This window comes from Pomacea canaliculata, linkage group LG12 (genome assembly GCF_003073045.1).
Source record: "Pomacea canaliculata isolate SZHN2017 linkage group LG12, ASM307304v1, whole genome shotgun sequence".
Classification (NCBI taxonomy): Eukaryota; Metazoa; Mollusca; class Gastropoda; order Architaenioglossa; family Ampullariidae; genus Pomacea; species Pomacea canaliculata.
The window spans coordinates 5064462-5092179 of NC_037601.1; the positions used below are offsets into that span (position 1 = coordinate 5064462).

The 27718-nt window shown below is 38.2% G+C and overlaps 4 protein-coding genes across 5 annotated transcripts; all 4 read left to right on the top strand.

Moving 5' to 3' along the window:
• The first annotated feature begins 987 nt into the window (after window positions 1-987).
• LOC112576957 lies at window positions 988-3633 on the top strand. Of its 2 annotated transcripts, none has more exons than XM_025259850.1 (4): window positions 988-1102; window positions 1512-1645; window positions 2043-2165; window positions 2828-3633. In XM_025259850.1, exons 1-4 carry the CDS (start codon window positions 1060-1062, stop codon window positions 3020-3022), a joined length of 495 nt encoding a protein of 164 aa, XP_025115635.1. In that variant the 5' UTR covers window positions 988-1059; the 3' UTR covers window positions 3023-3633. The 2 variants fall into 2 exon arrangements, with proteins under 2 accessions (XP_025115635.1, XP_025115634.1); XM_025259849.1 differs by having other exon boundaries at window positions 1009-1111.
• A 1178-nt stretch (window positions 3634-4811) lies between these two features.
• On the top strand, window positions 4812-8262 carry LOC112577230. The gene is made up of 4 exons (XM_025260259.1): window positions 4812-4956; window positions 6022-6155; window positions 6607-6729; window positions 7367-8262. Exons 1-4 carry the CDS (start codon window positions 4905-4907, stop codon window positions 7559-7561), a joined length of 504 nt encoding a protein of 167 aa, XP_025116044.1. The 5' UTR covers window positions 4812-4904; the 3' UTR covers window positions 7562-8262.
• A 1943-nt stretch (window positions 8263-10205) lies between these two features.
• On the top strand, window positions 10206-14345 carry LOC112577228. Its single transcript, XM_025260256.1, has 4 exons — window positions 10206-10469; window positions 12416-12564; window positions 13201-13323; window positions 13766-14345. Exons 1-4 carry the CDS (start codon window positions 10427-10429, stop codon window positions 13958-13960), a joined length of 510 nt encoding a protein of 169 aa, XP_025116041.1. The 5' UTR covers window positions 10206-10426; the 3' UTR covers window positions 13961-14345.
• A 1591-nt stretch (window positions 14346-15936) lies between these two features.
• LOC112577229 lies at window positions 15937-20234 on the top strand. Its single transcript, XM_025260258.1, has 4 exons — window positions 15937-16236; window positions 17432-17580; window positions 18144-18266; window positions 19667-20234. The coding sequence occupies exons 1-4, from the start codon at window positions 16194-16196 to the stop codon at window positions 19859-19861; spliced, it is 510 nt and encodes a 169-aa protein (XP_025116043.1). The 5' UTR covers window positions 15937-16193; the 3' UTR covers window positions 19862-20234.
• The last annotated feature ends 7484 nt before the right edge of the window (window positions 20235-27718 follow it).

The window sequence follows — 27718 nt, forward strand, 5'->3', positions numbered from 1 at the left end:
ATTTGTGGGTCACGTGACGTAGCAGCAAGACTAGGAAGTGGACAATTGACACATTGTATACAAAGTCCTTCATTTAACCGGATATCACCAACATGGCGTTTAGTTTAAAGGACTAGATCGGTGCAAAATTTTAGTATAATGAATGGCAAAGCTCAAAGAAACATTCTCTATCCCAAAATATGATAGAATATAGTTTTCCACTTCCAGACATGCACACCACAAGGAGGTCTAAATCGTGACCTCGTGTTTGACACAGATGAGCCTGATTAACATATAGTCCCAGCTTCTCATTGACTAGACCTTCACAATGTGAATGTATTCATGTGCAATCCTGACCTGTTGTTGACATCATTTTGCTGAAGATGTTGTTTGTGGATGTTTAAATACCGAAAACAAAAGAGGAGAAAGTACTCGCCCAGACGGCGAAGGTTACTGTCCGAGCTTTACCCAGTCATTAGAAAATAATTTTTCGCTCCAGTAGACATTTAACATGAAGACAACAACAAAGAATGAACTTTAGTCACTGTGTATTGTATTAGGAAGGTGTGGAGCATTAATGTTCCTCCCTAACAAATTTTCCTCCCTCACCAACCGAGTACCTATGATTCTCGTCTGCCCGAGATGTGCCATTTTCCCTTGTTTTCAGATAAGAACAGAACAGTTTAAGTACAACACGTAGTCCTACAATACTCATGTTTCGATGTGGAATAAAATATTCAGGTAGTCCCACATACTCCAGATCAGAGACGGTGTTTCAATGTCCCACACTATCTACTGAAGCAAGTGTATGTAAAACAATGTTGATTGTATAGGGGTCTGAATTATTATGAATGATTACTGATTAGTTATAATTGTGTGGACCGTCCCTTGGGACAAAAAAACTGTATTGTGATATGTTTTATGGAGCATAAAATATCTACCCAAGGGGTACTAATACGAAGGAGGTAAAGGCAGTACATTACACTCTTACACCGGCAAAGGACACTACAACCCTTGAGTGACTTATCAGCTTCAGCAACATCCGGGCAACAGTAATATTCTCTGATCTACATCATCAAAATGGCTAGCGCAAGTTATCAGCAAATGTCGACAGACCCAATAGGTGACAAAAGTAATATTTTATATTTCTTGATAACAAGTTGCTTACAACAAATTTTTGTTCTGCTTTTTCAAGACATGTTGCACAAAATTAATTTATCTTTTAACTACATACAGACTGGGCAAGTTCGCCTGTCGCTAAATTATCTATTCTGTGAGCATTCTGTCTAAGCAGAATCCTTTTTGTACAAAAAGTTCATTTAAAACCTTTTACTATATACCATCATAAATTCTGTTATGCTAGAGATAAAACCTAATTCCAATTCATGTTTATGCAATTTACAAATTTCTTGTGCCGAGAAAGATTTGCGTTTACTTTTGACTCTGAGAAAAATTATATTTTTTGTCTTTTTGTTGTCTCACCTTTCTTCGTCGATCCACGTTTAAAAAAATTCTTTAACTTTGTATATAAGTACCCGACCAGCCTGCCTTTGCGGTCCCGAGTGCCGGGTATAACCCAGGAGGTCAGTATGGTGCAGTGATCACAGCTCCCCAACAAAGGGAAATACAAGTGATACACCCAATGACAGGTGGTCCCACGGTTGTGGTGAGCTTCTTTCTTTGTACATTTCTACTTGTATTTGTACTAAAAACAGATTTTATATCATTTCTTATCTTTTCTCTCTATCTTTCAAATACTTTACATTTTAATTTGAAATCACAGAGTACATAAGGGTAAGTACATAGATTTATAAAACAAGAATATCTCATAAGTGTTTTATTTTTCAAAATTATTTTACTCTATTGTTCATGAAGGTATTCAGAATTATTGTATATTATTATTTGACGTCATTATATAAATTATTCACACTTACATCCCATTCAAGGGAGGCAACAATGATCAGGTGAACTAGAGCAGTAGCCTCCCCTAGAACACATGATAGTGTTGCGTTCTTTATACAAGTTTATTTATTTACTCATATAAGCTGATTGGTATTGTGTAGGTGACACAGCCGGTGGTGAATGTACCCGAGCCTCAGACTCAGTGTGCTCTCATCATGTCCGTGCTCAGCTCCATCTTCTGTTGTTTTGTGTGCGGCATCATGGGTATTCTCGTGTCCTGGAGGGTAAGACGAGAAATAATCTCTGATTTTATTCTGTTACAATTCATCGAACGTCTCCGGTACTGCTGTTATAGAATTATTATTGAAGAACCGTATTAATTAAAGAGTCATTACTGTTATATTGATATAAGTGATACTTTTTCACAAGTGTACTTAGAAATTAATTTAGAAGCATTCACATTTTGTTGATCATATTTAAAAAACCTATTGTACTCATTTGTTATTCGTCGATAAGTTTATAAGCCCGTTTGTTGCTTGAAGAGAGAAAAGATTAAAAATTCTTCCTGAAGATAAGATAAAATTCATATCACCATTTCAAAGAAGGTATTCTCCGAGGATGATTCAGGTTCACTTTACAAAGAATATTTAAAATAGTGTCTTCAACAGTCTTCTAAGCTTACAGAGGAGCATGAAAAGGAAAAAAAATTAATAGAATAAAAATAACGAAAAGTAAAATATTTCTAAGCTGACTACTGACTGGATACTGACTAAAACTAACGTTTGGTTTTACTGCACAAGTAAGTATTAGTTTGATATTTATTTCAAGTGAAAGGAAAAAGGGAAATTTAGGTTTACTTCCATAACTGTGGAAACTTATTTCTGCTCAATTACTCGGAAGATAGATGAAGGGTATATGAGCAGCCATGTTTACTGTCTGTCCACAGGCTCGCCTCTATGTCCTGGACAATAAACTGGAGCACGCTCGTCACTCAGTCAACATCGTGTGGATTCTCTTCGCTTTCACCATCATCTTTGGCATCATCACCTGGATCGTGGTCGCCGTCTATGTGGCTATTGGTACTAAATATTTATTCTGCAGCTATTACTGCAGCAGCAGTGGATGCTACTACAGATGCTAGCCTTGTCTTTGTCACAGACATGTTCTCTAACCTCTGTGAGTCTTGCCTGTACATCCTGAATAATAAATTTCCTCGCGCTCGTCGTTCAGTCTACATCGTCTGAATTCTTTACGCTTTCATCATCTTCCTCTAAATACCATGCAGTGCATGATCGGGGCTATCTTCTATTTTGATCCATAACCTTGTATGGTCTTTAATTCTGCAGGAATAAAGGATCATGACCATATTTTATAACAAATGGACAGAAGGCAGTTTTAATAATACTCTCGATGAAAGTCCAGCAAAACAACTGACTTTCCTTTCGATTTTAAAGGAGTGCTACACAGAATTACACTGTTAAACCTGGTTTTGTCCCGTTTTAGTGAATTGGTTGGTCATGTCGCATTAAGAGGAGATTTCACAAAATTTTGTACAAATTTCTTTTATTCATTTAATAAATTTTGCAAACTTACAAAAGTCCTGGAGTAAGTAGAGTATGAGACGTGACACTTAACATATATTTTGTAAAAAAATGCCGAAAATGTTCTATTTTTAATAAATACATTAGTATATTATCAATATATTGAACAAGTTATCTAATCTGCTGCTTATTAATAAAGTATATTTGTATATCCCAAAAATATTTGTTGTTTTTGTGATGGTAAGGGTGTCAGAGATGCTCAAATAGTTCTTAATGGGCTTTAATCAACTAATAAAATGAAAAATGTGAATGACAGTACTCATAGAGATGACGATGATTGTGTTTGTGTTCTCCGTTTCTTATTCCTTGTTTAATTATTGTTTTAAAAGTTGTGTTACTTTGACCTGTAGGGGGCGTATGTAATCCGGATGTTAAAACCTAACAGCTCGCTAAGTCACTAAGATTTTATAAGCGTTTTTTGCCCGTTAGTATCCAGGAAATGCCCCCAACCCCTGGTGTCGGCAAAATCAACTGGTGATAAAATTTTGCTAGGTTACACAAATTTTCGTGAAACGCACTGCAATAAAACTTACAACAGACATCTTTCAAACATGTCTCCACATTTTCTGACAGTCTGCGTTTTTTTTTTAAGTAAACGCTTTTATGTCGTAAATAATCTTTTAACTGTACTCCTCCTGAACCTATACAGTGGTAAATTATCTACTTATCGTCCTCAGCCAGACTACAGTTTCCTTATTCTCACAACACAATGCTTGTCCTTTTGACCTTTTACACGCCCTTCTCCGTTGATCGCTACTTCCCTCTTCGTCTTCCTTTGTAACATAGTGATACTCTCAGTCCTTGTTACTTGGTTCATTTTCTTGTTGTCTGTATTTGTTTTGTATTCATCGTCGGGCCTGGTATTTATCCTTCCATCGTGTATCTGTTGTTTGTTTATTCTTTTGGCCCTCGTGTGCTGTCTATGTCTCGTTATTGTTCTTAAGTGCTACTAGCATGCTCCTTATGAGTCTGAGTGTGGGCTGTACAAATATCGCGATTTTTTTATTATTATTATTATTATTATTATTATTATTATTATTATTATTATTATTATTATTATTATTATTATTATTATTATTATTATTATTATTATTATTATTATTATTATTATTATTATTATTAACCTTTACCAAAAATATTTAATAGGTTCCCTTATGTCAAACTGCAATCAAGCATTTGTCACTAATTATGTTTGGGTGTTAATGATTATTGATTAGCTGCAACTGTGTAAACATCTGGGACAAATAAAGTTAAACTGTATTGTGATATGTATTAGAAAATATAAGATATTTGCCCAAAAGGTACAAATACGAAGGAGGTAAAGGCAGTACATTACACCATTACACCGGCAAACCCTTGAGTGACTCATCAGCTTCAGCAACATCCGGGCAACACTAATATTCTCTGTCCTACATCATCAAGATGGCTAGCGCAGGCTATCAGCAAATGTCGACAGACCCAATATGTGAGAAAAGTAATATTTTATTGTTTTTGATAGCAAGTTGCTTACAATAACATTTTTGGTTCCTCTGCTTTTTAAAGACATGTTGAACAAAATGAATTTATTGCTTAACTACATACAAGCTGTTGCAAGTTTTCTTGTCTTAAAATAATGTCATGCGAAAACGACATCCAAAAGTTTTCATTTTTATTGACAATTGTCTTGTTGATTGGATAAAGGAGGAGAGACACGAGTAACCATAAAAAGACATTTACTAATATCAAACAGGTATACCATAAAAAGCATCAATTTTATGACATGTGTTTATTTTCACCTTATTGTGGGTCGGTCACAGTCTCTTCACATCTTCCTAAAATGTGTTTATTGTTGCCTTCTCGTGAGCCGGACACTATCTTTCCGAATATATTTTCCAGTTTCGTGCTCTTTCCTTTTCCCGAGGCCAGGTTCTGTTCCCTTTGTCATTGTTTTGCTGTTTCGGTTTTAGAAGTGCAGCTCAGCACAATGACAAATCCTTTGGGTTGTCATTTGGAAGAAAAGAGCAATGGAGGACCAGATGGGTTAACTGATCACATTTCTTTTTTGTCTTTATATATGACTTAATCATCATCATCATCATCATCGTCGTCGTCGTCGTCGTCGTCGTCGTCGTCGTCGTCATTCATTACATATTAGTTGCACAGTAGCCGAACCCTGTCATAAGGCTACCCGGTTAGACACTGACTTAAGTCGTTCTTGAGGACTGGTGGGCAAGTCCTTGCTGACAGGACAAGTCCATTCTCTGACGTATGCCTTCCAGTTCATTCTGTTCACTCGACCACCTGAAGACCGGTCTTACATTGTGAGTCATGTCAGCTGACCAAGCCAAACTAGAGAAAAGGTCCCTGAAACCCAAGAGGGTACAGACTGCGTTCTGGACAAGTGATGACATCAGTCCATGTTTATGAATGTTGTCCGTCTTAAAAATTTGTACTATCCTATGAAGACACTGTTTCTGAGTTTCTGAGCAGTCTTAACAGTAAGTTCAGTAAATCAGTATGTCATAGAATAAAACTTTTATTGTTGTTTTCATTTTTTAAGTGACAGACCAGCCTGCCTATGGGATGGCAAGTCCCGGCTATAACCCAGGAGGTCAGTATGGTGCAGTGATCTCCGCTCCCCAACAAAGAGGAATACAAGTGATACAGCCAATGACAGGTGGCCCCACGGTTGTGGTGAGCATTTTTCTTTGTCCATTTTTATTTGTATTTGTACTTAAAACATATTTTATGTCAATTTTTACCTTTTCTCTCAATCTTTCAAATTATATATATTCTAATTTGATATCACAGAGCTCATAACATTAAGCACATAGACGCGAGATTCATAGAACAAGAACGATGCCTCACAAGCTGTTTTATTATTCTCTATATCTCAAAAAGATGTATTCTGCATTCAGGTGGGCAGAATTAAGATGTATTCTTTATGTGACTGGCTAAAACATCAAAGTCTAGTTGCCATTAATATCGGGGAATACAGAATCGGGTGAACTTTATGTAAGTCTTGAGTAGTAATCACTCTACATACTCACCACATTACGTTTTGCTGTTTTTCCTTGTAACTAATTATAGAATACTTTAAGGTGATGAGTTCTTTGACTTACACAAACTAGTTGTTATTGTGCAGGTGACCCAGCCAATGATGAATGTACCCGAGCCTCAGACTCAGTGTGCTCTCGTCATGTCCGTGCTCAGCTCCATCTTCTGTTGTTTTATGTGCGGCATCATGGGTATTCTTGTGTCCTGGAGGGTAAGAATGATTTTATTCTGTCACAACTGAAGGTATTTCTCCTATACAGCTGTTATAGTACTATTGTTGGCTGGACAGTCGTTACTGTTTTGTTAATATCACTAATACTTTTCCTCAGTTGTATGAAGAAATTAATTAAGAAGCATTCACATCATTTTTTTCACTTCTTGTACTCATTTATTCAAATCATTTTAAAAGCACATTTATCGCTTGGAAATAAAAAAGATTAAGAATTCTTCCTCAAGATTCAAAAACTAGTCTTATCTCTGTTAACGAAGGAAGGCATTTGACGGGGTTAAGCTTAAGTTTTCAAAGAATATTTAAAATACAACGGAACATGAACGTGAAAAAAAGTAAATAAATAAATACACGAAAAAAATTTCTAGCCTGACTACCGACTGAATGCTGACTAACAACTCACTTTCAGTTTACTGCTGACGGTGTCAGTTTGATATTTATTACAAGTTAACGGAAATTCAGGTTTACTTCAATAACTGTGGAAACTTATTTCTGCTCAGTCACTTGGAACATAGACGAGGGATTTTTTGATAAACGTTTAGGAAGCAGACAGGAAGATCATTTCTACAAACTATGAAACCTGTGTTGTGTAATCTCCATGTCTACTGTCTGTCCACAGGCTCGCCTCTATGTCCTGGAGAATAAACTAGAGCACGCTCGTCACTCAGTCAACATCGTGTGGATTCTCTTCGCTTTCACCATCTTCTTTGGCATCATCACCTGGATCATGGTCGGCATCTATACGGCTGTTGGTACTAAATATTTATTCTGCAGACTTTACTGCAGCAACAATGGATGCTACTACAGATGCTAGCCTTGTCTTTGTCACAGAGTGATGAGAAAAGGGTCGAGAGGTTGTAGGTGTCATCTGTTATCTATCTTTCAATAACTGTGGTATTTTGTTTTCAGTCTGAACTATGAACTCTGTGTTATAAACATATTCAGGAAACTCTCCTGTAGACAATGGAAGCCTGCATTTGTTTCATGCATGTTCTCTAACTCTAAGGTCTGTCAGACAAGATTACCTGTACATCCTGAATAATAAATTTCCTCGCGTTCATCATTCCGTCTACATCGTCTAAATTCTTTACGCTTTCATCATCTTCCTCTAAATACCATGCAGTCCATGATCGGGGCTATCTTCTATTTTGATCGAGAAGATTACTTCGCCCTCATATTTCTAGGGTCAAATGATGCTACAGCAAATACTTATCACCTCTTTGTAACAAAGGGATAGCGAGTAGGTAGAATATACTCTAGATGAAAGTCCAGCAAAACAACGGACTTCCCTTGTCGTTAACTACAGCCACACCTAAATCTGGTTTTGTCACACTGATTTAATAAATTTTGGAAATTTCAACTGTCATACAACAAGTAGGCTTTGGACTTGAGACCTAACCATTGTAATTTTATTTTAACACGACAAAAATGTTCTTTTTTTCATTGAATACATTATAAGTATATTATCAATCTACTCATTAAGCTCTCTAGTCCACTGCTTATTAATAAAATGCGTTTTTATATCTAAAAAAGCTGATTTTGTTTTTGTCATGGAAAGGGTTGAGAAATGCTCGAATGATGATAGCCTACCTAGTAAACACTTTCTCTAGCGGTCATCGACTAATGAAGTGAAGCGTGTGAATGACAATACTCTCAGAGACCATGTGCGTGTTTGTGTGTGTGTGTGTGTGTTTCTTGTTCCTTGTTTAATTTTTAAAAGCTGCGCTAGTTTGACTTGTAAGGAACGTATGTTATCACTTTTATGTAAAGACAAATTTAAAATCTTTAGAAAATATTTTGCGTGGGACTGGAGGTGACTAGACGACTGCAATCAAGTATTCCGTTTGTCTTGACAAGTTTTCAGAAATCTCTTGGCAACTCTCGTTTAAGTAGTGTCAATGTGACTTCGTGTCCTTTTATGTTTCGCCTCAAAAAAAGAAGCTGTTTTTAGAACTTGTTGGTCACGTGACGAAACTGTATAAACGTTACGAACAACGATGTACACCTGCAAACACAGCATCCACCCCGTCCCTTCTCTCTACACATCACAAGGTCAGTCCTGGGCTACCCGTTCTCTCTGTTCTACACAATTTTGTTTTTCTTTTCTTGCTATGAAGTAAGGGAAACAACTCGTAATCCAAGCCAAACGCAAAACAAAATATTCTCGAAAAGAAGAAAACTAATATCTTAGTGACAGAACATGAAGCATTGCGATTATCTTCCTGCTACAAATACATATAAACTCTCCAGACTGGTCGACAAACCACGATTTATCAGACTAGTCTTTAGTTCTTCACGTGCGCTAAGCCATTAAGTTAGACAGCAGACGACGTTGACGTCATAGTCCAGGCTATTTTTACCCGGTTCGTGGGTCGGGGAGGGGAAAGGTCGAGGCCTTTTCTCGCTGACTGTAGCGACGCCTGACGTCATCCCCTTGCTACGTCATCCCCTTGCTACGTCATGCCCAAGCTACGTCACGCGTCGTCTGCTCAATGCTGTCTGCTGCTTGTTGGACGGTCACGTGGTGTCCCGCCTCTCGCTGAGCGAGCGGGTGTGTGTTCGTGCCGGGTGTGTGAGCGGTTGGCAGCGTGCACCCGGCGACGCTGGGGGCGATCCGCGACAAGGTGCATAAAACACTGTGCAGCCAGTTGTTCTTCCCCCAGCAACTGTCTGAACGTTATCGGCTTAACAAAGACTTACCCTTGCTGAACCCCTTCACCCGGGGTAGAAAGCTGACCTATTTCTCCGACAAACACATTATTCCCAGAAACATGTCCATGAGTCAGTTTGCACCCGTGAAGGTTTTACCTCTTCACAAAATATTAAAGTTACAGGTATCCCAGACTGCTCCCATTCCCCCGTGTCCTAAAGGATGTGTGAGCTTTGTATTTATTGTTATTTACCACAAACGTAAAACAGTCTTTACTATGTAAATAAACCTTCATTATGTTATTATGTTTGTGTTTTTAACAGAGCACATACAATTTCTGTAAAAAAAAAATTTTTTTTCATTGACCAGGATTTTATGATCATCTAGAAAAAGAAATAAATCAGCGTGTCCTCGTGTCCTTCTTCCGTCTTTCATTAGATAACGCAACTATTACCAGCCCATGTGAGTCACGTGACGAAATAATGAGTAAACACACAACCAGGCCACAGGCATCTGACACTGTGTGACGCAGTATGCACCCCATTCATTTATTAACCATGTGTATCATTTTAGGAAGGTACACATCTCTTGTCTTCCACCTGAACAGGTATTACTCCCTTACACCACGTGTGTACCTGGTATTACCATCTACCCGGATACATCAAACTGTAGTCTCCCTTCTTAACCTGTAGAAACATTATATCCAAGGTGAAGGTAGGAAGAACAGAATAATTTAGGTACAACTTATACTCGTTTAATGTTAGTCTGACATAGTCTGACATTCTGGAAATACCGACAGCCTGTTTCAAATATCCAAAATTATCGGAACAGATAAAACTCTGTAACTGGTGGCCATTATAAAAAGCTACCAACTGCATTTTAAAACATAAACTTATATAGTAGTAATATTTATCCCACAGGATACAAATAAGAAGGAGGTAACTTCAGTGCACTACACCGGCCGTGCAGACCACCAGCGTGCAGCAGCTCACAGCAAGACCCACGTGACACTGCAACAACGACCACAAGATGGCGAGTGCAGCTTATCAGCAAACGTCGACAGACCAGCCAGGTGACAGAATAGCTTCTATTTTTCTTTAGGGTTTGCAAATGGCTTACAATAACTCTGGGTACAATAAGAAAATGTTGTACAGAAATGATTTATTGCCTAAATACTTGCCAGGTGGCGGCTGGAGCCTCTTGCAATTTGATGTGAACAGAACTCGTCCTTTAACAGGTTTATTATTGTCAGGAGAATAGTCTGGCTTACAGCTAATTCTTTAAAAAAAATTTATATATCTTTGATTCCGTGTCCGCCATCTCCTCTAGCTTCCAGATTCTAGAGGGTGGGCCTCTGTCAAGTGAGTCGCCTCCTATAGTAAGCTCACCGAGGCGAACTATTTCTCACTGCCCTACCCGGTGCTGTCAATATTCTCCTGCTGCCTGTCTCAAATTATCAAATACTGATCACACCAGCCACCATCTTGCTGTGTTCTTGCTGGATCATAGCTTCTAGGTCGCTTTTTAATGTCACCTGTGCTCTGTTGTAAGTGTCTCATTGGCTCTAATTTCGCTCACCTGTATAAGGCATTTATTTCTACTCACTGCCTCACGTGTAGTGTGCCTTGGATCGCCTTCCTTTTCGTTGGTCCACATACCTGGAACAAACTTCCACTCCACTCTTTCTTTTAAACTATTTCTGAAATAACCTTTTTTCTACTGCCATTGTGTGTGAGAGAGAGAGAGAGGTACATGCCTTTGTGGGGTGGGTGTGCGAATGTGAGTTCTTTTATATGCCGCTTGAATATCCATGACAAGAATGCTCTTTATAAATACCTTTATTACTGAAACTATCATTATCTGGTTACACCACTATTTGACCATTCTCTTTTTGACTTGAGAAAGAAAGAGAGACATAGCAATCACATGACAAAGGAGCGGCACAGTCCATTTCATGACATGTGTTTGTTGAGAAATAATAATAAATAAAGATTTATATTGCGAAAACTCACAGGAATGAGACAGCATACAAGGAACAGAAGAATAAACAACAGTACTGACGACGAGTAGAAGACAATGTCCAGGAGTATATAAAACAAAAAAACAAACAAAAAAACAAGTAACAAGAACTGGGGGGATCGTGATTCTGCAAAGGAAGACGAGTAGGAAAGTAACAATAAGCGGAAAAGGAAAGAGAGGTTTGAAAAGGACAAGCATTTTGTGGACTGTTGTTAGGAGTAATGCTCAAGGAAGAGGTGTGTTTTCAGTGCAAATTTAAAGGATTCAACTGTAGGTGGATGGCGGATATGGAAAGGAAGAAAGTTCTATTGTTTCGTTGCACGGTAACTAAACATCCCGTGAGAATATATATTGTTGTTCTGGGTTAGCTCCCCATCAAAACTTTCTGGAGCAATTGTAGAAAATGAATCAGTCTGGTTGCCACTGCTGATATCAGGTCAAAAATGTCAGTTATGGCAAGATGGCGCTGACGTGGTGGTAGAAATAAAATGGTGTAGAAAAGATGAAAAGCGGCACAGACACAAAATTAAATCCGGGAATATGTGAAATTGCCTTATGGCAATCAACATTGCACAAAAATCTTGAACTCAGATTAACAGGTAAAGACGAAAAGCGAAGGAGAGCATGGCGAGGGGACATCACTCTCCATCATTAGGCGAAGGGACATCACTCTCTACTTTCCTAACTCTAAGCACCAGACTTACAAATGTACTCCTTGACTTAACCCAGATTATAATTCCCTCTTTTTTCTGCAGAAAATTTAAGGCTATCGTTCTTAAACAAATTACAAATATAATTTACTGGACAAAGAAAGATTTGTAGGTTTATTCTAAAAGAAATTAATTTTTCCAATTTTTAATCTTGATTTCCCTTTAATTTTGAGAGTATTAATGTACAAAATAAAAAAAGTACCCCTTTCTATCAAAATTCAGGGTTGTCTTAAAAAGAGCTTAATATATCAGCATGTTAATACCAATTTGACTGTTTTTATTTTGAAAGGAACCGAGCAGTCCGCTTTTGGAGCTGTAAGTCCCGGCTATAACATGGCTTATCACAATGTACCCAACAGAAGTGGTGCAGTGATCACCACACCCCAACAAATGGGAATGCAAATGCTTCACCCAATGTCGGGTGGCCCTACAGTTGTGGTGAGTTTCTTTTATTAACGATTTTAACTGGCACTTGCAAGTAAAACTTTGATTTATATTTTTGCTTACCTTTTTACTCCACATTTCCAACGAGCATCTCTTTATAAATGTTCATCTCTTGTAATGTTAAGTATAGAGACACGATATTTAAACAACATCAATAGCTTTCGTAAAGTTTACCAACAAAGCTTGTGGGACAGAGAAGAAAGTGGTCTTCAACAAAAAAACTTTCTGACATATTATTTTAGTATTATGTTCTCATTTTCTTGCCAGATATGAAAAATGTAAAATTTAGTTTCTATTCCTTGAAGTCACTGTCAACTACTAAGTTTCATGTCCTTTAATGGGAAAAGGGAGAGCAGGACATATTTGTATGGTTGTTTATATATGAACTATGTTAAGCTCTCTGAGCAAAATATTTAGGAAATCCTCATTATTGTTATTAGAATCGGATGAAGCACTTATAGTTTAAGACCGTTAGTTCCCCTATTCATTTAAAAAATAAATCCGTTATTTTTTCCCCTCTTTCCTTGTTACTGATCCTCTAGCCTTTAGCTGATCACAAGCTGAACATTTCAATGGCAATACTTGGTATCCAGTCACTCTTTTACGGGTAGACTGCTTGTTATTGTGTAGGTGACTCAACCCGTGGTGACGGTACCCGAGCCTCAGACTCAGTGTGCTCTCGTCATGTCCGTGCTCAGCTCCATCTTCTGTTGTTTCGTGTGCGGCATCACCGGTATTCTCGTGTCCTGGAGGGTAAGATAAGAAATAATCTCTAATTTTAATCTAATTATCTTATGATTTAACATGTTGTACGATCTGCTGTTACAGTATTACTATTAATGTATTGTATTTTAATGTGTTGTTGATATCACTGATACTCTATTCGGAAATTAATTGAAACATATCTTCTTTACCGTAAAAAACATACAACTTGTACTCTTTCACTCAAATTATTTTTTTCAGTTTACCACTTTTCTGCATGTCTGCAAAAAGTATTTAAAATAAGTAAACAATAAAGAAGGAATTAAGGGTCAGGTTTACTTTAATTGCTGTTGAAATTTATTTATACTTAATCAGTGTGAACTCCATAAACTAATAATATTTTATAACAGTTAGAAAGCAGTCTGTGAAGTATTTTCTACAGACAATAGAAGCCTGTTGTAAGCAGTAATTAATGTGTAACAACTGTCCACAGGCTCGCATGTACGTGCTGGACAGTAAGTTCGAGCACGCCCGCCACTCTGTCTCCATCGTCTGGATCCTCCTCGCCTTCACCATCTTCTTCGGCATCATCACCTGGGCCATGGTCGGGGTCTATATAGCGGTTGGAACCAGATCCTTATTCGGCACTTACTACTGTAACAATAATGGATGCTACTACAGATACTAGTCTTGTCTGTAACATGTGACAGCTCAAGTGACAATTTACTAAGTCATTTCACTGTATATTGCATGTTACAGTAACAAGAGATCATGAGGTTTAACTTAGTATATACACATTTAAATAATGTAAAAAATTTACTACACTATGGTACTTGTCACATCAACATTTTTGTATTTCTATCCAGGTGTAAAAAAAAACACGAATGTGATTAATACCTTTTACAAAACTTATATTACTTTGTTAATATACTTAACTAGTTCTACCATTGCTTTGTTGTTCCTAAATAAAGTTCTTAATCTTAAAATATTTTCCTTCTCAGGTTTGTTGTGTTATTTTATGTAAATGAAAGTGAAAACTTTAAAGATAATGCGATAAAGTTCTCGACAATGTTCTTTATACTGAGTTGTTGTTGTTGTTTTTTTAATCTAGAATTGTTTTAGCTTGGTCCTTCCCTCCTACTCTCCATGATGTCCACAGAGGTGACAGGTGAAAATAGTTCCATATCTTCAGAGTAAAAACGCACACTAGCCATGAACTTCACAGTTAGGTGCATACACCAGGGGGGAACTTGCCATCAGCTCTTTCCATGTAATCAAAATACCAGGAAAATATGCAAAACGCCTCCACCCGGGGTAGAGCTGACCTCATTTTCTGACAAACACATTATTCCCACCCTCGCGTGAACCTCCGTGTGCACCGTCTGAATCCACCCAGAAACATGTACACGAGTCAGTGTGTACCAGTGCAGGTTTGACCTCTTCACAAAATATTAAAGTTGAAGGTATCCCAGACTGCTCTCATTTCCCAGTGTTCTACAGGGTATGTGAGCTTTGCATTTATTCTTGTTTACTCCAAACTTAAAACAGTCTTTACTGTGCCATTAAAGCGTTATTTTGTTCTTATTTATGAACTTTTAACAGAACAAACATTTCCTGTAAAGCTGTTTCTTGTCATTGCCCAGGTCTTTGTATTTGCGTGTTTATAATCTTTAGGTGTGTCTACTCTTTTATTACTACTATCTCCTAAAGTGCATGTTCACATTGAAAATTATGAGCTTTTTTTCAATTTCTTTTTAAAATCTTCAACCTCCAATTTTTTTAGAAGTAGCTAAACGACTACAATCAAACATTTCTCTTAAAAATCTTTCAGAAATTTTTTCAACAACACCTGTTAAAAAAAGATAAATTGGTCAGGGTGACTTCATGTCCCTCCTAACTATTTCTATACACAACTACTACCAGCTTATGTGGGAAAAGTCAGTATATTGTGAGTAAACACACAACTAGACTACTACCAGCTTGTGTGGGAAAATCAGTACAGTATATTGTGAGCAACCACACAGCTAGCAGACTGACATCTGACACTTTATAGCAGTTTGCAGCCTTTTTATTCAACCCCAGTTTCTTAGTTTGACAAGATTGAGCCAGGTTAAAGTACTAGTAGGGGCAAAATTTTACTGTCATGATTGGTAAGGGTCAGTGAGGGATATTTCTCCCAGATAAAACGGAATATAATATAACCCTCCTGTGTGTATATATATGCTCTGAGCTTCTTTTTCTAGTTAAGCCCTTCACAAAAATATTCATACATATATATAACCCTGATGTATGTGCTTTAACCTCTGTTTGTGTAGCTTTGTAGAATGTAAGTTATAAATAAGACATAATGTAAGCTACAATAAATCATTGTGAGAAATAGTATCTGAGCTCTACTCAATTATTAGAAATCCATCTTGAACCCCACTAGACCTTTAAAACAATACACAGTCTCGAAGATTAAAATAGAATCAATGTGTATCCCTTAGGAAGGTGCAGTTGACAAGTGTTCCCCTGAACATTTTTTATTCCATTACACCTGCGATTGATATGTACCCGGATACATCGAGACGTAGTTTCCATTCTAACCTCTTATCTCACAGCAGGTGAGAAAAGTAGTTCAAATGTGAAGGCAGGAATTTCGGGCATTCAAAATGGGGGTATAAGTATGTGGCTGTGTTGTTTACTTTGTGAAATAGTGTTTTGATTATTTATTAGTTATAACTTTGTAAGCTGCATCCTAGCTGCATTGTGGGACAAACTGATATTGTAGTGCATTTTATGAAGGTAGGAAAGTATACAGCCCATGGGGTACAAATAAGAGGGAGGTAGCATCAGTGCCTGACACCGGATGATAAGAACACCACAGCCGTGCAGCGGCTCACAGTTCACCAAGGCCAACGCAACACGACAACAACAACAAGATGGCGAGCACAGGTTATCAGCAAATGCCAACAGACCAACCAGGTGACAAAAATAACTTATATTTATCAGTCTTGTTTGTAAATTGCTTGCAATACCTCTGGGTACCGCAAGGTAATGTTGTACAGAAATGATTTATTGACTAAATACTTGCCAGGTGGTGTCTGTGGCCTGTTGAAATATGATATGAACAGAACACGTTCTTTAACACGTTTGTTATCGTCAGGAGAATAGTCTGGCTTACAGCTAATTCTTTAAAATAATTGTATAGATCGATCTTTGATGTGTGTCTGCCCTCTCCTCTTGCATAGCTTCCTAATTTTATAGGGTGGGCCACTGTAGAGTGAGTCGCCTCCTATAGTAAGCTCGAAGGAGGCGAACTACTTCTTAGGTGCTGTCAATATTCTCCGTGTTCAAATAATACTGCCCGTCTCATTATACAAACACTGGTCACACCAGCCACCATCTGCTGTGTTCTTGCTGGATCCTAGTTTCTGGTCGCATTTTAATGTCACCTGTGCAACTCACTTCATTTCTACTCACCGACTTGCTTACCTCACCCCTCTAACGCTTTGCATGCCTTGAATCGAGCGTTTGATCCGGGTATCTTTTAGTTGGTCCACTCACCTGGAACACACTGCCACTCCATATTTATCGGAAGCCAACTCTTTCTTCACTCAAATCGTCTCTGAAATTTTATCTTTTTTTCTACAGCCGTTGTGTGTATGTATGTGTGCGCGCGCGACTGTGCGAATGTGTGATGACTTTTTAGTTTTACCATTTTAATTGCTGTAACATGAATGCCTTAATTATTATTAGAGTAAGTTACACCATCTACTGACTGGAGAAAGAAAGCGTTAGAGGACAGAAGAGACATAACAGTCATGTAACACAGGGGTGGACGAGTTATTCGATTTCATGATATGTTCGATGAGACTTAAGAATGAACTCCTTGACTTGACCCAGATTATAATTCCCTCTTTGTCTTACAGAAAATTAAAATCTTATTATCCTTAAACAGCTTACTAATACAATTCATTGGACAAAATATATTTTGAGGGGTTTGGGGCTCTTTTCTGAAGTTTGATTTAGCTTTAATTTTGAGATTGTTGATATACAAAATAATAAAGTACCCCTTCCTAAGACTGCTGTTTTTTGAGTTTCAGGGTTATCTTAAAGAAAGCGCAATGTATCAGAATCTTAAATAACACGAATTTTATTTTATTTATTTTTTTGAAAGTAACCGACCAGTCCACACCTGGGGTTGTAAGTCCCGGCTATAACCCGGCTTATCAAAATGTACCCAACAGAAGTGGTGCAGTGATCACTTCACCCCAGCAGATGGGAATGCAAATGTTTTACCCAATGTCGGGTGGCCCTACAGTTGTGGTGAGTTTCCTTTATTAACAATCTTAACTGGCACTTGCAGGTAGAGCTTTGATTTATATTTTTCTTACCTGTTTACTCCACATTTTCAATGAGCATCTCTTTATAAAGGTTCAGCGCTTGTAATGTTAAGTACAGTGACACGATATTTAAACAACAAAAATAGCTTTCGTAAAGTTTACCAACAAAGCTTGTGGGACAGAGAAGAAAGTGATCTTAAAAAATGTCTGACATATTATTTTATTATTCTCTATTCTTATAATTATTTTAGCTGATTGTTTTTTACGCTAGGACATGCAAAATTTAAAAATTTAGTCATCAGTCAACTACATCAAGCTTCACGTCGTTTATTGAGGAAGGGGAGAGTAGCATGGGGAGAAGCACTAATAGTTTAACAGAGTTAGTTCCCCTATGCATTAAACAAAATCTGGGGTTTTTTTTATATTTTTTTCCCTCGTTCCTCTTTTCTGGTCTTCTTTCCTTTAGCTGATCAAAAACTGATCATTTCAATGGCAATACTTGGTATCCAGCCACTCTTTTACGGGTAGACTGCTTGTCGTTGTCAGGTGACTCAACCCGTGGTGACGGTACCCGAGCCTCAGACTCAGTGTGCTCTCGTCATGTCCGTGCTCAGCTCCATCTTCTGTTGTTTCGTGTGCGGCATCACGGGTATTCTTGTGTCCTGGAGGGTAAGACGAGAAATAATCTCTATTTTTAAGTCGTAATTTATTTCTCCAATGCTGTTGTTACAATATTATTATTAATATACTGTATATATTATAAGCTCATTACTGTTTTGTTAAGATCGTTGACACTTATGAAAATGTTTCTTTTTATAAAAGTGTTACTTTGGAAAATTTAGTTTTACCCACAAAGTGGGTTTTGTGATATAGTTTTTGTATTTCCTTTGGAAACTGCACTGGTCCATTTTACTTTTTGATCGTACTTCACCGCCGGCGCCATCACAAGAATTGTCCTACAACAAATGCTGGCAAGAGAACATTAGATGCATTGTGAAAGAAGAGCTCTGCTCCATCACAAAATTCCTAGAAGTGACATGTACGGAAATATCTGAGCTCAGAGACAAACAGAATGGATTAGAAGATTGTGTTGCGTTGAAGAAAAGCATATGTGCACAACATCTTTGAAGCCAAACAAGAAAAACCACAGGGCTTCTCCCGAAGCAACGATTTGACAGACGGAGAAGACAGCTCTCCAGGCTACCAACCTCGCCCTATGGTGGTGAAATTCTCGAGATGGGCAAATAAAATGGACTAAAGGGAGTGACAAACACAGAGCAAAAAGTATTATTGTAGCTCAAAATCTCACCGATTGCCAGAAACATATTTTGAAAGAGCACAGGGAAGGGGGGCTGAAAGATTATTTTAAAAGTGGTCAGCTGGTCATGGCATCCTTAATTTGCCCTCCAGCAGACTTCCAAAATATGTTGTTAAATATACACAGTAATAACAAGGCCACTTTGGTTAACAACATTATGGTAGAATTGTATCAATATGGGTTTTGATTTGCTTGGAAATCTCAAGGGGTTGGGCAAGGTTAAGCAGTTCTTAAGAGAAATTAATCAGAGCCTTATATTGCGTTTGTATTTTTATTGAAGAAAGATTAAAAATAAAACTAGAGGCAGTACACTCTAAAATCTGTTCTTGTTACCACACAAAACTGCTTAAAGACTTTAACTGTAAAATAAGATAAACCTATATCCTCGAGTCACGAATATTGGTCATAACTACGGAGACGAGAAGTTGTTTCTTTGAGTTATCCATTTTGCCTCTAGATAACAACTTACCTTGGCTTCATGAACACGGCTACAAGTCGTCTATGTACTTTAATTAAGAGATTGATTCAAACGGTTGGTATCTTGTATACCGTATTTATCTCAGTATTTGGAGAAAGTGAAGGTGCAAAAAGGAATTGAGGATGAGGTTTACTTTCATAACATTTGCAATTTGTTTATTCTTAATCACTCTGAACTATGTAAAAACTGGGATTTTTAATAATATTTAATAAGCAGACCATAAAAGCCTGTGAATTTTTTAAGCAGCCATTAATGTGTAACAACTGTCCACAGGCTCGCATGTATGTGCTGGACAGTAAGTTCGAGCACGCCCGCCACTCTGTCTCCATCGTCTGGATCCTCCTCGCCTTCACCATCTTCTTCGGCATCATCACCTGGGCCATGGTCGGGGTCTTTATTGCTTTTGGAACCAGATCCTTATTCGGCACTTACTACTGCACCGAAAATGGATGCTACTACAGATACTAGCCTTGTCTTCGCCACAGAGGGACGAGAGAGAGTGAGGTTGTAGCTATCATCTAGATAATCACATCGCTGCCTGTTCTTGCCACCTTCACAGACATGTTACAGTTCAAGTGACAATTTACTTAGTCACATTTCACTGTACATGACATGTTACATTAACAAGATATGTCACAAGATTTAACTTAGTATATAAACATTTCCATATGTAATACACTAACTACACTATGTCACATTAACCTTTTTTGTATTTTTATCCCGGTGTCAACAACATGAGTGTGCTTAATGCATTTCACAAAATTTATATTATGTTGTTAATATACTTAACTAGTTCTATCATTACTTTGTTGTTCCTAAATAAAGTTTCTTAATCTTAAAATGTTTTCCTTCTCAGCTTTTTGTGCTATTTTGTGAAATAATAAGTGTATTTTGTAATGAAATATATAAAATATAAACATCTTTAAATCACGATGACGTTAACAGCATCATTACAATAATAACGATAGCAGCATTTGTGGGGGAAAAGATAATTCGACTATTTACGACTGTGACCAGTAGATCAAACCACCCACGGGTAGATTCAACCACAACGCTTAGTCAAGTCGACCTACGAGTACAAAAATTATTATTTAATGATCCCTGACTAGTATATTCGTTGTTCTTACTGTGAGTAATCAAGACCAAACTACAATTTTTGCAATATAAATTAGTCAAGTAATAAACGTAGATCACCGGCCATTATTATAGAATGAAAACATTCTGAAATAATATTGGAGAGTATCGTAGATATCCATAAACCTGTGTATGGGTATGGAAAACAGTCCCGTTCCTGATTTCCTTAAATTTCTGAAAAAGATGAACAATCAATGGTTCAAATAATACAACTCATGGCCACAAAGCTTATTTACAGTATAGTGTAGGTTAGTGTGTTAGTGTGCCTGTGTGAAACATTGGCCTCCAGGCAAGTCTGCGATTCTTTATAAAAGACATTGGTTTTTTAACCACACAAACTCTAAACATTGTCTTTTCTACCGGACTTTAAGGTCTCTAACCCTGCACATATTAAAAATATATTAAAAATAAATTATAAATATTTCTGATCCAGATCTTTCCTCCCTCGTTAGATTTTTCACTCTTCTTGTGAAGTTATTATGCCAATAAATAAGTTCATCATTTCTGCTTATAGTGCTATCAGGTCCTTAAATAAGTTAATCATATCTTATAGTCCTGTAAGGTCATTAAATAAGGTCATCATATCTTCTTGTAGTATTGTTAGTTCATTAATAAGCGGTTCTAAAGTATCCAATTCATCTTTCTTTTATTACAATTGTCATTTCCAGGCAAGTCTTCAGTACTACAAATGTTAAAGAAGTGACCACAGCATTGCTGGTGACTAATTTCACTGTCACTTTGCTGCTTCAGGAAGTTTACTTTTTATTTCAAAATTTGGGTTTGAGGATGAATGAAAATGCGACACCATGGCATTATCTATTTAAAGAAAACAATTTAATTTGTCTTCAGGATAAGAAAGAAAAAATAATCATTAGTATCATTATCATTACCATTATAGTCATCATTGCCACCATAGCCGTCGTGACCATCATTATCATCATATTTATCAGAGAACTATAACATGGCGCTTACTGTATTTTTTAAAGCAATTTTCGTTCATTATTCAAAAAATATTTTAAAACCTTCACAAAATTCCACTGCAGGTAACCAGACGACTGCAGTCAAGAATTCCTTTTGTCTTAACAAGCTTTCATAATCTCTTGGCAACACTCGTTTAACACAATAAAAAAAGAAGTGTCAGTGTGACCTCGTGTCCTTCCTTCATGTTTCCTCTCACAACAAAACTGTTATCAGCACTAGCGGGTCACGTGACGAAGCTGTGATACAACTAGGTCACTATACACTGCAGTCTACACGGATATCAGATGTCGCCATCATGACTCTAGCAATACGCTAGGTTAAAGGGCTAGTACAGGGCAAGTTTTCGGTTTATCTGGTAAGGGTTAGGGGAAGACAGTACAGTATTTCTAAAATCTGAGTAATACACCCTTCATGTTCTCGAGATAACCTTCTAAATCATGTCCATGCACGGGTATAGGTCATTAACTGACAGATGTTTGTACACATGTATTATTGACGTGTCCCAACTCTCCCATTGGCTGAGGAATCGCGATGTAAACATGTCTGTGTACAACCCTGACGTTGGCGTCGTGTTGAATATCATGTTGGTAATTTGTACTGAAGGATCGTGGGAAGTATTATCTAAGCAATCATTAGAAATAACTTTCTTCCACACTAGACATTTAAGCACTAAAACTAATTATTATGTCAGGACGGTGAGGAGCACTGATGCTCCTCCCTAATATATGGTCATTTACACAGATTGTGCATCATCTACTCGAATACATCGAGAAGTACTAGTTTCCCTTCCTTTACCTTATTTTCTATCAGGTACCTGAATTATGAGGTGAAAGTAGGAAAGCGCAGTATTCTATGGAGTAGAAAATTTGACCTGGATAAGGACAGAAGACTTTAGGTACAACACACACAACACAGGTACATAATGTTCACTTCTTTATGTGCGCTGAATTATAAGTTAGTCTGACATGTTAGAAAAGTAGAGAGGATATTAAAATGTCCCCAATTATCTAGCAGGACTCTGATACTGACAGATATTGTCAAAAGTTGCTACCGTTATGAGTGGGGAATAGTTTTTGCTGGAAGTTGTACCAGCGCATTTAGAATCAAAAATATTTGTCTCAGTGTGTCGGAGTGCAGGACAAAAAGAAAACACAAGATGACTTGTTTTTTGAGGTTTTTTTTGTTTTGTATTTTAGCCACAGGGTTTGTGAAAGATGGCTTGAGTCAATTAATTGCGATTGTATGCTGATTTGTGCAGCGGGTATGAGTATGACATATTACAACTGTGTGAACTACTATAGTATCTAAGGCTAAACTGTGCTGCAATGTGTATTATCATAGAATAAAACAGCAGGGTACAAATAAGAGGGAGGGAAGGTGGATACTTTACACCGGCTAACAATGACCACAGTTCACAGACTCACGTGGCAAAGATATTTTCTCCAACGAGAACAAGATGGCTGTCGCCGGTTTTCAGCAAATGTCGACAGACCCAAGAGGTAACGAAAGTAGCATTTATTTCAATTTTGTTTACACCTGGCTTACTGCACTTTTCTGATATCTTTGTTTTCTCAGACTTTATACAGAACTGATATCTTTAGTACTTAAACATTTCCCAGATGCTGTAAAACTCAATCGCTACCTACAAGTCTGTGGTTGAACCATCCATCCCACATTTTTGTTTATCTTCTCCAATATATCTACTATTCATATTCTCCAGCGCGACATCCCTTCTCTAATTTCCAAACAGGTCTGCCTCTCTTGCAGGCTGTGTACATTTAATGATATTAACTAAACTTATACTACAGCAACTAATAAAAATACAAAATAAATGTAGAAAAATAGTTTATCGTTATACATGCATCAGTCGATCATTACTAATCTAAGATCTCTGATTGTAAACACAGTCCTGAGCGAAAATTCCTTTTCACGGGTTGATTATCAAACATAAAAACAGAGTCTAAAGTCCGGCACAAGGTCCCTGTTAACACTGTTTATACTGATTACTAATCTTACTTTCAGTCAATGGGTATTGTTGTTGTAAAATCCAAGTATATATAGATATGCATCTTCCACATGCACAAACAAAAATTATCTTAACCATAGAAACAATCAAACAAACAAAACACCACAGACGCCTCTAGTTGGGGGTAGACGTACACAATATGTGGACGAGCGACCACAGTCCTGGGCCAAATACTCCAGGATACCAATAAACTGCGCCTATAACAGTTATAAACGATATATAAACATAGATATTTCTACATAAACGAGAACAAAATTACTTATAATTGTCTACATCTTTAAATAATACATGAAACTTGATCATACAAAAAATCCGAAAGACTAAAAACATGAACACCACACCTTTCTAAGAAGACACAGCCTCCACTCCCCCTACACTCAGTGCCCCTCCAATAGCGCTTTCCACAGATGACGTCACGATCTAGCCGCGCAAGGGCTTCTGGGAATGCAAAGCGGACAACTATATTCCCCGCATGTACTACACTAGCGTTTGCAGCGAGTGCGTTGCTGTGCAGTTTATTGTTCCAAAACAAAAACAAAAACGTGAGCGTGTAAAAAATACAGTTTCAAATTGGAAAAATGCAAATGGAGGCGGTGGTTTTAACGGAGAAAGATGTACCTGGAGCCTTCCTTGTCGGCGATCCCTGCATTGGTGTGCTGTTCAACTGGGTGGAGTGTTTCAACACCTCTTTCAACACTCTCTTGACTCAGAGCACATTCCTCTGGAAATTCTGTGATGTGATGTGTAGGTGTGCATGGGAATGATTTTTTTTTTAATTGGAAAGAGAGCACACCTCCCATTTAAATTGCCCATTGGGACTAATAAAGTTGGTTGTTATTATTATTGTTATTTTTATTTTTGAAATATCGGTTACAATTCAAGACCCTTTGCAAATCAGATGCAGTTTTTATTTTTTATTTTTCACTTTGTTTCCTATGAAGCAGAACAGTACTTGTAACCTATAATATTAATTACTATACAGATTTATTTACAATGCTTTTCTGTCATATGCCCCTGAATGAATTGATAGGTTTGTGACATAAGGCAAGTGTTGGCCTTATTCCCAAAATGAACAATACGTAAAAGGTTTAGTTCCGGTTAAGAGATTCAAATATACTTGGGCGGGAGCCGACATGAAGCTGTCTCTTGTGTGTTTTCTAACTGGACAGTTTAATGAGTGCCACCTCTAATACCCACAAACCAATAACACAACATGGTGTCAGAAGTGAGCAGCAATGTGCTAGCTGTGTGATTTCTCCAGAAACTTTCAGGTGGGCACGTTTTTCTCATTTTGAAATATTGCGTCGTACGTTCGCAAAGTGACATTTCTCGCAAGATGGCGGAGACACATCAGAGACAACACTTCACTGCAAACGTTCCGATTCCCTCAAAGCTGGATTTGTCTTCTAACATTGAAGTAAATTGGAAAAAATTTATTCGTCAGTGGCAGAACTATGAGGTAGCTACGCGCCTTGATAAAGAAGATTCAGCTTATCGTTGTGCAGTTCTATTAGCTTGCATTGGTGAGGACGCACAAGAAATCTACGAAGGATTATCCTTTGCAGAAGGGGAGAACGACAAAGATATTCAGACTGTCATCGACAAGTTCAACGACTTTTGTTTGGGTAGCACACATGAGGTGTATGAGAGCTACAAGTTTCATAGCCGAAACCAAAACAAGGACGAGTCAGTTGAAACTTACGTCACAGTTTTACGCAAGTTAGCAAAATCATGTGATTTCAAGGATGTTGACCGCATGATTCGTGACAGACTTGTGATCGGTGTTCAAGATGACACTATGCGTGAAAAATTGTTGCAGAAGAAAACACTCAAGCTTCCAGAAGCAATAGAAATTTGCAGAGCTCATGAGACGTCCAAGACTCAAGCACACTCGATGTTGGCAAGCAACAGCGAGAATACAGTTGAAAAAACCATCAACAAGATTCAGAAAGGTCAGCGAAAAGTTCGTTGCGGTACGAAGCCAGGTCTTCGGGGAAAACCAGAGACTAAGCCATGCTCTAGATGCGGAAAAGGTTCCCACAACAGAGATGGTTGTCCTGCAAAGAACGCTAAATGCAGAAAATGTTCCAAGATTGGTCACTACGCTGCAGTCTGTCGCTCTTCAGGTTCTCCTACGATTCACACAGTGGAAGAGGAAGAAGAAGACGAAGAAGCTTACATGGGTATGATTGTGGGCAGTGTGACAACAGATCCTTGGAAAGTCAGTCTCCTGATGGAAGATACAGAGAATGTATTTAAGCTTGACACCGGAGCTGATGTTACCGTCGTACCTCAGACCGCAGTTCCAGCAGCCAAGCGACCACTGCAGAAAGTGCGCAAGAAACTGTATGGTCCAGGTCGTGTTGAAATAGCTGTGGAAGGCATGTTCAAGGCAAAACTGACATACAAGAATGTCTCTACACTGCAAGATGTGTATGTCGTAAAAACACTTGAAGAACCATTGCTAGGTCGACCAGCCATTACAGCTTTGAAGTTGATTGAGAGAATCAACACAGTTATAGAAGACCACGAAAAACAGTACAAGGAAGAATTCCCAAAACTTTTCAGAGGACTAGGAAGTCTACAAGATCCTTACAAGATTCGTCTGAAAGAACAAGCTGTTCCATATGCAGTAGCAGCTCCAAGACGCTTACCTTTGCCCTTGAAACAGAAAGTCAAGGCAGAATTGGATCAACTTGAAGAACAGGGAGTGATTCGCACAGTCACCAAGCCCAGTGATTGGTGCGCCCCAATAGTAGTGGTGCCAAGAGCGACGAGAGAGTCAGAATCTGCGTCGATCTGAGCAAACTAAATGAAGCAGTTCGCAGAGAGAACTACCCGTTACCGTCAACAGATGAACTGTTAGCCCAGCTGTCAGGAGCAAAAATGTTCACAAAGCTTGATTGCAAAAAGGGTTTCCATCAACTTCCACTGGATGAAGGAAGTCAGGAGTTAACAACCTTCATTACACCTTTTGGAAGGTACTGTTATACACGCTTACCCTTCGGGATAAGTTCAGGGCCAGAAGTATTTCAACGACGAATGTCTCAACTTCTGGCGAACCATGAAAATGTGATTTGTGACATTGACGACTTGCTCATTTTCGGTAAGAACAAGCAAGAACATGATCGTTACTTGAAGAAAGTGATGTCGACGCTTCAAGAAGCGGGCATTACCCTGAACGACGAGAAGTGCCAGTTTGCCAAAGAGAAGATATCCTTTCTCGGGCACATCATCTCGAAAGATGGGATCGCCATCGACCCAGAGAAACTGTCTGCTGTGAAGAATTTTCCCAAGCCAGAGAACATTTTCTGATCTCAGAAGATTGTTAGGAATGGTTAACCACGTTGCGAAGTTTGCAGGCCCTAACTCGCAAACGACAGCAAACCGCTACGTGACCTGCTCAAGAAAAACATAGAGTGGTGTTGGGACACTGCTCAAGAAACCTCGTTTGAGAAGATTAAGAAACAGCTGACTGAAGCGCCAGTGTTGGCACACTATGGTACTGACAAAACGACCGTCGTCTCAACAGATGCTTCATCTTTCGGTCTCGGTGCAGTATTACTTCAGAAACAGTCAGATGGTCACCTCAAGCCAGTTTTCTACGCATCAAGAAGTATGACGGAAACTGAGCGCAGGTACGCGCAAGTTGAGCGTGAAGCACTCGCAGTGACTTGGGCGTGTGAAAAGTTCTGTGACTACATCACAGGACTTCGTGATCTGACAATCGAAACTGACCACAAGCCATTATTGGCTCTACTGAAAACAAAGAACCTTGAAGATCTACCTCCGAGAATTCAGAGATTCCGGATGCGCCTGATGAGGTTCAAGTACAACATTGTCTACACAAAAGGCAAGAATCTCGTGACTGCTGACACACTCTCACGAGCCCCAGCAAGAAACACTCCGACAGATGAGAGAAGTGAAGAAGAAGAGATCTTCATCAAGCAAGTGATTCAGAGCTTGCCAGCCAGTGAAAAACGCATCGAAGAAATCAAGAATGAGACTGCAAGAGATACTGTTTGTAAGACAGTGCTGTATTATCTCCACAATGGATGGCCACGTTCTAGTCCAGAACATGAAGAACTGAAAGCGTTTTGGACAGTACGTTCAGAAGTCACAGAACATGATGGACTTCTTCTCTACAGATCAAGACTGATCATCCCTGAAGTACTGAGAACAGA